This window comes from Mauremys reevesii, unplaced genomic scaffold, assembly GCF_016161935.1.
Source record: "Mauremys reevesii isolate NIE-2019 unplaced genomic scaffold, ASM1616193v1 Contig17, whole genome shotgun sequence".
Classification (NCBI taxonomy): Eukaryota; Metazoa; Chordata; order Testudines; family Geoemydidae; genus Mauremys; species Mauremys reevesii.
Window position 1 is genome coordinate 310,784 of NW_024100793.1, and position 12,096 is coordinate 322,879.

At 50.5% G+C, this 12,096-nt stretch overlaps 1 protein-coding gene and 1 long non-coding RNA gene across 2 annotated transcripts; one reads left to right on the forward strand and one right to left on the reverse strand.

Annotated features, from left to right (window-relative positions):
* Positions 1–1,480: 1,480 nt before the first annotated feature.
* LOC120393236 lies at positions 1,481–2,720 on the forward strand. Its single transcript, XR_005591956.1, has 3 exons — positions 1,481–1,720; positions 2,009–2,165; positions 2,370–2,720. It is a non-coding gene; the product is annotated as an uncharacterized LOC120393236 (long non-coding RNA).
* Positions 2,721–5,663: 2,943 nt separating this feature from the next.
* Positions 5,664–11,473, reverse strand: LOC120393230 (zinc finger MYM-type protein 1-like). The gene is made up of 2 exons (XM_039517799.1): positions 11,170–11,473; positions 5,664–8,398 (listed from the first exon to the last, which is right to left on the reverse strand). Exon 2 carries the CDS (start codon positions 8,375–8,377, stop codon positions 5,717–5,719), a length of 2,661 nt encoding a protein of 886 aa, XP_039373733.1. The 5' UTR covers positions 8,378–8,398; positions 11,170–11,473; the 3' UTR covers positions 5,664–5,716.
* Between the last annotated feature and the right edge of the window lie 623 nt (positions 11,474–12,096).

A 12,096-nucleotide genomic window follows, 5' to 3' on the forward strand; every position in this document is an offset into this window, starting at 1 on the left:
CGTCCACTGACACCCCCTTCGGGCCGGGGTAGCGCCGCCTAGGGGCCGGCGTCCACCGACACCCCCTTCGGGCCGGGGTAGCGCCGCCAAGGGGCCGGTGTCCACAGAGACCCCCTTCGGGCCTGGGTAGCGCCGCCAAGGGGCCGGCGTCCACAAAGACGCCCTTCGGGCCGGGGTAGCACCGCATAGCGGCCGGCGTCCACAAAGACCCCCCCGAGATGCAAGGATGACACATGGCTGTAGTTTACAGGAAGGAATTAGCGATCCATCCTTTTAAGGAGGTAAGAAATATTATACACCATTCCCATAATAGTCATTGGTTCTGGTCATACTTTCAGGTGGAAGGAAGGTAACTGAGGAAATTTTCATCTCTCTAAAGAGCAGGAGAAGTTGCTGTACTGAATAAAGCACTAAAAATGGGAGCTACCTGTTCAGATGAAAGGAAAGTAGTTGGTAATTCTAACCAAAGATGATGATCTTTGTTCCTTTTTCCTTCCCAGAGAAGGCCATTGGTTGTTCCTACAAGGATGGAACAGGGAAGTTATTTCAAAGAACAAGTGCAACTAACCAGAGTGTGAAGATGAGCATCGAGCCTGCTCTTCCATTTGCAGAGAGGAGTTGTCCAGCTGATTCTATTTGTGCCTAATTGATCATTGTTGCTTCTTTTTCAGATGTCAAGAACTAAGTGGAACTGATCATTTCTATCAAGAGGTAAGGAACGCAGCTCCTCACAGCACGTGGGCAGGAATTAAAGGCTCTGTTTCTATTTTCAGGTGAATTGAAGGTCTTACCATTCAAGTGAGTTTGATAAGAGGCTGCTGCATTTAAGGAAAAAAGACAGGTAAGGATACCTGGCCAGAGGAAAGAAAAGCATCTTTTCCTTTTACTTCTAGTTCAGAAAAAGGCAAGCAGCCATTTATATGCTTCAGGTTTTACCCAGTGTAGCTGGCTGTACCGCTAAGAATCAAAGCCTTGCGGTGCAACATGACTGACAAGTAGGTGAGCACTGAAAGGTCTCTAGAAGCCTAATGATCTGGATGCTAAGGAACCTTCTCCATTGATGACTCTTCATAGCTGCTAACGAGTAATAATAAATAAATCTGTCAAACAATGATTGCAGGTTTTGCTCTGAGATATGAACAGACCAGGTGGCCATTCCTACCAGGGAGAAGTGAGGCTAAGTGGCGTGGCTGTCCCGGGCAAGGAGTTGAGAAATACCAGTCTCCAAACATCCATGTGTACATGAAGTGGTGTGGATTTTGCTTTCAGGGAGAAAAACTGTGGATGACCTTACTTGTCATGGGGAGAGTGTCAAAAGCAGACTCAGGACAAATCTGAATCAAGTCAGCAGACCATCAGACATGGAGGTAAGCATTTACGTTTCCCTGGTTGACAAATGAATCTGAGGCTAAAGCGACACTTGCAGACCAAATAAATAGGTCACGTTGCATCTCCAGATGGAAGGAGACCAGAGGGCTGTTTTGTTCTAGAAGGAATTAATGCAAATCCAACTAGCTGAACCAGGCACGTCAGTTGGTAAAGAAATGCACTTTTTTCCCCCTGTTAACATTCAAATGGCAATGAATAGATTCTCACACTTTCAGATGAGAGAAATGCAGCCGATTTGAACGTTGAGGGTGTGAAAACTTCAGGAAGTTGCTAGAAGATCTGGGATATCTACAGAAAGGAAACAAGCAAAATTCATCACTGCTACCAAGAGGTAAGGAACTCACCTCATAATTGAGAAATTGATGGATCTGGATTCCCTTCAGGTTAAAGAAATGCAGCTGATCTGATCTCCTGGGGACTGCGGATTATAAGCAGTCATATTACTGAAGAACAAACTAACGCATAGTGCCAGACCTGCAAAAAGTTGCCTTCCTTGACTAGAATGGGAAGATAGTCACTTATCACCTTCAAGTTTCAAACCCACGATGCAGCAGACTACCACTGACAAGGAGGTGAGCATTTAGGAGTCTCTTATTGCCAAATGGATTTGTCTTTTCAGGAGGAGAGTTACAGATGCTCAGGATTTGAGTAGAAAGGAACAGGGACGGAGCTGAACAGATCCAACACCTTAAAGGACGATTGGATCTCAAAATATGAAAGACCCTTCATTCAATAAAGCAACAGGATTGGCTCTGAGGAGCGGTAAGCAACATTTGGTAAGTCTAAGAAATGAGCATAGCAATTTTGTAGTGCTGAATGTAATTTATGTTGTGCCAAAGGGTTTGTTACAGCTGATCAGACATCTCAGGAGCTAAGAGGATGTGAGGGGGATGGCAGATGTCAGGGGATTCATCTTTATTAGGAGGTGCTGAATCTACTTGTCACTTGAGTGACATCAGTGGCTTTGGTTTTTCTTTCAGATGAAGAAAACAGGCAGCGTGGACAATATTCAAGACACAATGTTCAAAAGTTGCTGCTGGGATGGAAGCAAAGAAGAAAGCCCTGGAGACGGGTTAGTGCTGGGACACAGGCACTATCCTGGAGGGGCCTGGGACAGGGTGTGTAACCATAGCGACCAGTGGGTCCTTTCCCCACTGTGGTCCTGGCTCGCATGCACAGGGTGAAACCGATCGCCATGTTTGGGGTCAGGAAGGAATTTTCCTCCAGGGCAGATTGGCCAGAGACCCTGGAGGTTTTTCGCCTTCCTCTGGGGCATCGAGCAGGGACCAACCCTTAGGGCCATTTAGGAACAGACATAATAAAATCAATCAGAGAGAACTTGTCTCCCTTTGTTTTTTGAATTTTCTATAAACCCGTCCTGTGCCCCTCGGCCATGCCCATGGTCCCAGCCCCGCAGCGGGGCAGAGTCTCTCCCAGGTGGACTGCTCCCCCATCCGTGCCAGCATGGCCCCCATGTCACTCTCCCACTCCAGCAGGGACCCAGCACAGGAGGGACCAGCCCACCATCCCAGAGAGGGAAAAGCCGTGTGCACGGCCCCCAGGGATGGGGAGGACATGGCCAGGTGCTCGGTCGAGGAAAGCAGGAAGCACAGCGGCACTGTTACCATGTTCCTCTCCCAGGATGCCCCCAGGGGCCAGGCCAAGGCCTTTGGTCGGCCACATCCAAGCGCTCTGCCCCACTGCTCTGGTCGTAAGAGCCCCTCGAAGAGCAGCTCTGAAAGGGGCAGTCAGTGACCCCAGAGCAACTGTTCCACTGGCATGGTGGGGCCACCGCTCCCTGGGCACCTGAACTGGGCTCACAGGCTAGCAGCGAATAGTCCCCCAGGGCGTTGTTGTGGGGTCTCAAACCTCTATAAACCCAGCCGCCTGAAAGCCATTGGGGCCTCATTCTCCCTGCAGGGAGACAGCATCTCCAAGGTGAAGACAATACAAGTGACTCGTACCTTGGGAAGACGGTTGGGGGAGAATGCGATATCCTGTGCAAAGCTACCACGTGAACTGGTGTCACTCACAAACAGTGGTGCAGGAGGGATCCTAACACCAGAGAAGAGCAAAATGGGGAAGGCCGTGGTCCTGGTTTTGCAACAATCTCCTCATTTCAGCTTCTATTTGGCAAAATGAACCCAAACCAAGGGTAGTGGGGAGGAAGGTCAGATCAGGGTTTTATTTTCTTGTAACCCTTCCCCACCCCACCCCTGCCACGAGATCATAGAGAGGTGGAGGGATGGTTCCGGCCCATCTCAGCCTGGCCTGAACACTGCACCACGGTCTGTACACACCCTGCCTAGGAGGAGCTGGCTGCAGGGGTATAAAACCACCAGTTAAAACCCCAGATCCCAACATGTGACTGGTGATCACAGCCCCACCTATAACACAGTCTGCTCCCTCCCTTCATGGAGCGGGGCAGAGCTTAACTGTGCATCCGGCTTCCACACACACTGCATCCCCAAGCGTCAGTCAGGGTCAAACATCACCAGACACCAGAGAGTGGGGCTAACGGCACAAAGGCACAGGACAGACAGAGGCTTGGCACCCGCAGCTCCCACTGGTTCCAGAGGAGGCGCAGGAACTCAGCATGTGGCCAGTAAGACAGAGGACTCATGAGTCGGAGAGTGATGGAGACCCGGCAGAGGAGATCAGACTGAAGGCAGCGTCTCTCACAACCTAGGGCTACATGACACTCCTTCCAAAGAAGGAAGCAGGAACCGTCGCACGGCTGGGCTTCTCCCCAGCTTGCCAAGGGCTCACTGCCACACCCAGTCTCTCACACAGTTTAGTCCCAAACTGGAACTAAGACAGTTTCTGAGCTCACTTTCTGCATCTCGGGACTCTGGCAGAGGCTTCCTGCCATTTCCTACCCCATCCTCCTCACAGCCCCTCTGTAGTGAGGCGGTGCGGATCCCCTCCGCCTTGGAGGAGGAAGAGCCCAGTCAGAGGCCAGAGTGGGCGGAGCTAGGGAGCTCTGAACCCGCCCCACAAAAGGTCAGGCGATGACCCGGAACTATAAAGGCCGGCCCTCTGCACTCAGTAGGAACCCGGCCACTGGAGGGAACAGACGTCCCTAGGGAGCCCGAGACTGGGAAGCTCCTGCAGCCCAAGGCGGCCGCCCAGACTGGCCGGAGCTACCCGCGCCCACTACTCGGAAGAGCTGCTGGAGCTGCCCGCGCCGCTACCCGGAGGAGCTGCTGGAGTTTCCGACCAACCCCTACCCCGACAGAACCCATGCTCCTGGTCCCCCGAGGCCAAGCCAGGACCTGGGTAGGACCCGAGGCGGAGTACGGAAGTAGCCCGGGGGCAGCCGACCCCAGTCTGGCTGCAGCATTACCAGAGCCGATGTCAGTGTGTTGCAGCCAGGATCCCCACTGACTAAGCAGCGAGTCGTCAGCCGCTGCTAGGGCCCCAGCTGGGGCGCAGTGGAGTGGGAGGGCCTGCGTCCCCCTGCCACCCAACTCCTGGGTGCAGACTCCCCTGTCCCTGGCCTGAGGAGGCCGAAGATGGTTCCTGTTGCTCAGCCCTGCCTGAGGGCCTGAGCACTCCTGACTCAGTGTTTGTTGCCCCGCCTTGACCTAGGGCCGGGCCCATAACCATTGTTACGGCTCAGCCCCGCCTGAGGTCCGGGGCCTTCTGACTCAGTGGTTCTTGCCCACCGGAGACAGGGTCAACCGTAACCACTTTGCGGCCGACTACCACAAGGACCACCAAGGGAGACCTCGGGCCAGACAATTCCCCCGGACCTCTCGGTGTGGAGTGAGCTGGCGTGGCTCCCCTCCACCTGGAGAGGGTCGAGCCCCACTGAACTGTTGTACACGTGGTGCCAGAAGTGGGGATCTGATCCCTTGACCCCTGTGAGAAGGGGCCGGAGGGGGAGATCCACCCCCAGAGAACCATGGAGATGGAGCATTTCTTTAAGCTGCTGACGGAGAGTCAGGAGCGGCAGCAGACCGCCTAGCTACAGCAGCAGCAGCAGGCAGCTGCCCAGCTCCAACATCAGCAACAGCGGGACACCACCCAACTCCAGCAGCAGCTTATTCAGCAGCTTGGAGCCCAGCTGCAACAGCTGGTGACAGCGTTACCACACCCCCAGGGCCGGCTTTAGGAAGTGCGGGGCCCAATTCGAACAGTTTTGACGGGGCCCCGGCAGGGATGACTAAAAAAAAAAAAAAACAACACCAAAAAAACCCCCTTTCATTTCTTCCATGTATTATTTACTTTCCATGACTATATACATAATAACAAAATTATATATTACATACATTACATCATATATTATAAATATCAATATTTATCGTACACCTCACCTATGTTTTTAAAACTTTATCTTCCTCACTTTTTGTCTGACAAAATCTTTCAGTAAATTGCCTAACTCTAAGCTCTTCATTACTTCGCATTCAATTGACATGATTGCCAAATTGTTTAATCGGTCTTCCTGCATTGTTGATCGCAGATATGTTTTAATTAGATTTAGCTTCGAGAAACTCCTCTCTCCTGAGGCTACAGTTACTGGAATAGTCAGGAAGATTCGAATTGCTATAAATAAATTTGGGAATCCTGTTGATCGGTTATTATATGCAAGAAATTGAAGGATTTTTAGGGGGTTTGTACAATCAGATGAAATAATTGGCTTTAATGCTTCCAGTTCTTCACAAAGCATGTAGCCATTTATGTCAACTGATTTTACAGTTGAAACTTGTTCGTTTTCCTGCACTAGTTTCACATCTGTCAATGCAAGTTCCAGATCTGCAGCAGCTTTTCGTATGGTGTCCTTGGGAAGATTTTTGAATTTGCATAAAAATCCAAATAAACTCTCATGCTTTTGTAACTGTTCAAACCTTGGTTCAAGTGACTGTAAAGCTTTGTCTAACACTTGATTGAAGCACTGCACTCTGTAAGCTTCTTTTGGATCAGAAAAAGGCTCGTCTGCAGACTCGTACTCAAACTGTTTTTTTCGTTTGTGCAAACGTTTAGTCTGGAATACTGGAGTCACATCTAGATCTTTGGCAAGTTCATTGGCACCAGTTAACACTTCTTGAAAACCCTTCTCTCTGTACATTTTTAACCAGTTACAAAGCTTTTCAAATGAAGAAATTCCTGCAGAAATATCCATTGTATCACTCTGCAGCTCTTTGCTCACAAAATTCACTTGAAAAAGTAAATCATGCCAGAAAACTAGCGAAACCAAAAACTTATAATCCCTTATTTGAAAAGCCAGCGATTTAGCTTCATGTTTTGCTTGAGAATCATCAGTTGTTTCTTCTACCTCTACAAGTGCATCATAAAACTCCCCTGCTTGGTACCGCAGAGCTTTGACACTTTGCATTCTACATTCCCATCGTGTTTCGCAAAGAGGCTTTACCGAAAGGCCAGTAACATGTTTTCTAAAAATAGTCCATCTTTTAGTAGATGCAGAAAAAAGGGCATAAATACACTGCAAGGCTCCAAAGAAACTCATCGCATCTGGACATGTTTTGGCCATGTCTCCCAAAATGAGATTATAGTTGTGACATGCACATGGTGTAAAAAAAGCTCTTGGGTTTGTTTTCAAAAGTCGTGCTTGTACACCTGATATGTTTCCCTTCATATTTGCACCGTTGTCATAGCCTTGCCCACGGATATTTGCAACGTCCAATCCCAGGTCTTTGAGTTCACTTAAAAGGATATTGTACAAATATTCACCTGTGCTGCTTTCTACTACTATGAACTTAATGAAATGTTCATATACTCCTGCTGGAATACTTGGTGATACACCATCAGCCACATATCTAATTGTCAATGACATTTGTTCTTGGTGACTAATGTCAGAAGTGCAGTCGAGTATAATAGTAAAATATTTAGCAGCCTTAATTCGAGCTATTATTTCACGTTTAACAGCATTCCCTACAATGCTAATAAGTTCATTTTGAATGTTTTTTCCTAAATAATGGTCATGTATTTCTTCGTTCTTGATTCTTCGTAAATGTTCCTGTATCACTGGGTCAAACTTTCCCAGTAATTCAATAACTCCAAGAAAATTTCCATTGTGTGATGTTCCCAGCCGTTCATCAGACCCACGAAATGATAAGTTTCGTTCTGCTAGCAACTGAACGACAGCAACTAGTCTCTCAAAAACTTGATACCAGAGTTTTGCTTCTTTGTCAATAAGTTTTTGTTGTATTGAGTCAATGGTTTTTTCAGCAGATAACCTTTGCTGAAGGTCGCAGCAACTAAGCATAGCTTGTAAATGTCCTTTTGAGTTTTCGTGCTCGGACAATCTTGTATGAATATTAGACCAGTCATTAAAACCATTAGATGCTAATGAACTTGTCACATTATTGCACAAAATCTTACAGTAATAACAAAAGATCTTGTCAGCTGACACTGAGTATATCACCCATGGACGAGGTACAATTTCACCATTTGAAAGTTTCCTTTTGCAGTGAAACTTTGAAAAGTGTTTCCCAATCTTATTTTTAGGGAAATCTTCTACAATAATTTTAGGCGGCCCTTGTTTTACTAAATACTCCCTGATACGCTGGCTAATGTATTCTGGCCAAGTTGCAGGATCATCAGATATTTCCATCTGGTCAGCAGAGTTGAAGTTGCCTTTCTGCTCTGGATCTAAACCACTCACATCTTTATTATCAGAAAAGCATTCTTGACCCTCAGTACCTTCAGCATCAGTTACAGCCCTTTTTGTAGTCTTCTCTTCACCGTGACTGGCTTGAGTGTCTTCTTCAGACTGATTTGGCTCTTCAAATTCTTTGTCACTGCTGTCGTTCTCTGTCTGTGTTGTATGTTCTACTGGAGAATTTTCAACCATATCTGCGTCTTCACTGAGCTCTTCTGGCTCAACAGTAGAATCAGGTCTGCTAAAATACTTGCTTAAAGCATCCTTTTGCTTCTGTCTTTCAACTGCCTTTGCCTTGTATATGGCTCTTTTCTTACTTCCACTTGGGTACTTTCTACCAATATCTCTTGATCTCTTGCCCATATTGATAGAAGTCACCACATTCTAAAGGAATATTAATTATAGATTTTCACTTTCATATTAGGAAAATAATTTGTTTTGATAGTTGTACAACTGATTTTATTCAATAATGTCTATTTTATGCCCCCTGCTTCCCCCCAGCACCGCCCGACCCCGTGGAAACACTGCCCCCCCCAGCGCCGCCCACCCCGCAGAAACAAACCCTCCTTCCTCAGCGCCACCCCGTTGAAACAGCTATGGGCCAAAGAGGAAGGTTTGGAGAGGGGGGGGAGAAACGGCACACATAGGCAAAAAGAAGTATTCCATTCTATGCATCTGAAGAAGTGGGCAGTAGCCCATGAAAGCTTATGTTGAAATAAATGTGTTAGTCTCTAAGGTGCCACAATTACTCCTGTTCTTTTTGCGGATACAGACTAACATGGCTGCTACTCTGAAACCTGGCACACATAGGGTGACCAGATCACAGCAGTAAAATAGGACTCGCCCCCTCCCCGCTCAGCCCCACCATCACACCCCTCCTCACCCCCTAGTCCCCCACTGACTTGCTGCATCCCTCCTAGTCAGTCCCCCACCCACCACTCGCCACCTTTCACTTTCTCCCTCCCCTGCCAGAAACCCCCATGCCTGCCCCTAGAACCCCTGCTGGCTCAGTGCTCGCCTCTTTGCCCACCTGCCGCTTGCCCCCCTGCTTGCCCCCAACTTGCCACTGCACCCCCCCCCCGAGTATAAAGCCTCATTCAAAGACCATGGGGTCACTATATTACTGCACACAGCAGTCAATCAATGCAGTTGTAGATAAATCTCTGCATTATGCATTTTTGTATAACTTTTACATGACTTTGTATTGAACCTTAGTAATATGTTATAGCGGGCCCCTAAGGTAGCATAAAGGTAAAAGAAAAATGTCTTTTTGCTAGAAGTAGAATAAGATCTTCCCTCCACTTTGTAATCAATTGCCCCATTGACTGAATGAGGTGTGAATGAGGAAGGTGTGGAAGGCAGCACCTCCAGACAGCTGCAAATCTTGGAGAGGGGCTGGGAGCCAGACCAAGGAGCTTTGCCCAGAGCTGAGTGGGACAGAGTTTGGGTGCTGGGTGCAGGCTCCGGGTGTGACGAAGTGGGACTGGTCTTACTGGGGGTTGGGTACAGATCCTAAGTTTCTAGCAGCAAAAGGCCATGCAACCAAATGCCTGACGTTCTGTCGCCTAGCAACGGATGGCCGGGCCCCTCCCTGCAAAGGTGCATCTAAAGGTGCTGGAGACAAAGGAGTCAGGTGACCTCCTGGCCCGGGAAAGAAGTGGAGGAGAGAGGAGGGGCCGGAGGGTGTTAGGCAGACGGGAGTTGGCTGGGGATAGAGGAGAAGCAGGGAGAAAGGGCTCTGATCCCCGAGGGGGAGGGCTGTAAGGCCCCAAAATGGACCTAACCGGGGGGATCTGGTTATCTGTGCCTGCAAGACCTGTGTTGGACTGTGTTCCTGTCGTCTAAATAAACCTGCTGCTTTACTGGCTGGCTGAGAGTCCTGGTGAATCGGCAGGGAGTCTGGGGGTGCAGGGCCTAACTCCCCCACACTTCGTGACACCGGGCTGGGGCACGGGGTGGGGTGCAGGAAGGGTGGAGGGGTGCAGGCTCTGGGAGGGAGTGCGGAGGGGTGGGTGCAGGCTTTGGGACAGAGTTTGGGGGCTGGAGGGTGGTGTTGGGGGGAAGGGACTGCCATGTGGCTTCCTTCCTCCCCTGTTGCCCCTCACCATAGCCTCAGTGGGGGATGGAGCTGCCCCTTGCCCAGTGTTTGCAGGAGTGGTGACTGGGGGGAAACCCAATCAAACTCTGGTTTTACTCTTTTGCTGATGGGTCACTTAAACCCCTTACAAACTCCTTCCTGCCTCTCTCACTCCCCTTTTCTACTGGGCTTGTTTGGTCTTTTCGGTGGAGCCAGATGAAAACCACAAACCCCAGTGAGAGCAACAGGCTGGAAGACTAGACTGAACCCACCACCCAGCCTAGTCCATCCCAGAGCCCAGGACTGAGGGCAAATGTCCCCCCACCCCCAGGCCACCTGCTTCCACTCCTGGCCTCTCCCAGCGCTGCCAATGATTCTGTGTGGCTGCATCGGGTGGGATTTCAAGCGGACCCCTCAACCCCCCGCTAAATTCACCCCTGTTTTGTGACCACTCTGCACCAAGAGCACCTACCTTCCCTGCCCTAAAGCTGCTGGATGGCTAGAAAGCTGAGCTGGGCATTTGATTGATCTAGAATATTATCATACCCCCCCCCAAACCTTAATATCCACAAAGCTTGGGGGGGGGCTATTCCCCCCCAAGCCGGTCTATTTCATTGTTGCAGGGCAAATGAAGGAGACATGGTTTAATGGAAATATTCAGCCCCTACAGCGGTCTTGCAGCAGGGAAAGCAGAGTTGATGGGAAGGGAACAGGTTTGGATAGGAGCCCCTGTCCTCCTCCTTTGCAAATAATTTGGAGAGGGGAATCTGATCACTCAGTGCCTCAGTTTCCCCTCTTGCGGGGGGGGGGGGAGATAAAAGTCTCAGCCTGCCCTGTTGCAGACCTTTCGCATTCTCCCCTCTTGATGTATTTGATTTCCCCCTCCAAACCTCCCTCTCTCTCACCCGGAGTTCACAGCACTAAGTACCCGCTCGGGGCTTTTCCCCTGGGTTACAGGATCCCAAGACTTTAGTTTTGAAACAGACACAGGCAGGCACCGACTCACCCTCAGACACCAACACCACGAAAACAACCCAATATTACAAACCCTGGGGGAATCACAGGGTCAAACACTCACCGTTGGAAGCCCCAACTGCTCAGGTTAGTGAGGTCCACTGCAGAGATTCCTGTCTGCCACAGACCAGAAGCTCCCTTGGCGTCTCCTCCAGGTGAGTGCTGGGGGTGGGGGAGGGGGAGGGGGAGGAAGGCACATGTGCCTTCTCCCCCGCCCCCACCCCCGACCTGTCCTGCAAGTTCAGCCAGGGCTGCCTCTGCCGGCCAGCGTCTCTCAGCGTCTCTCGTTGCCTAGCAACAGCTGCTGCTTCCGGGAGACGCAGAGTTTGCTTCCGGGAGAGACGCTGCCGGTGCGGGGGGGCCCCTTCAGGCGCGGGGCCCAATTCGGGGGAATCGGGCAAATCGGCCTAAGGCCGGCCCTGCACACCCCGTAGAACCAAAGCCAGGGGATGAGGATGGGGCCCCACGCCCTGCCGCCCCAGTGCGACTAACCAAGATGGGCCCCAACGATGACCCCGAGGCGTTCCTGGTAATGTTCGAACAGGTGGCACTGGTCGCTGGGTGGCCCCAGGACCAATGGGCCACCCTTTTGGCCCCGTATCTCACCGGGACGGCCCAGATTATATACCGGGGGCTGGCGACAGAAGAGGCAAGGGAGTATAGCCGAGTAAAGGTCGCGATCTTGGATGCCTTAGATGTCAGCCCCAAGACTTTTCGGCAGCATTTCTGGAGCCAGACGTATCCCTCAGGCACCGAACCACGGCTGGTGGCCCAAGTCCTGAAGGAGGCGTGTAGGCGATGGCTACAGCTGGAGACGAGGCCTGCAGAGGAGGTCACGGAACAAGTCATTCTGGAACAGTTTGTGCACACCCTACCGGCCCGAGGACGGGCCTGGGTGCTCCGCCATCGGCCGGCAACATTAGCAGCGGCCGTCTTGCTGATGGAAGACTTTCTCGCGGCCGAAACGCCCGTGGGGCCTGCATTCCGACCT

Coding starts and splice junctions, on each gene's coding strand:
- LOC120393230 (XM_039517799.1), bottom strand. CDS start 8,377: ATGGGCAAGAGATCAAGAGATATTGGTAGAAAGTACCCAAGTGGAAGT.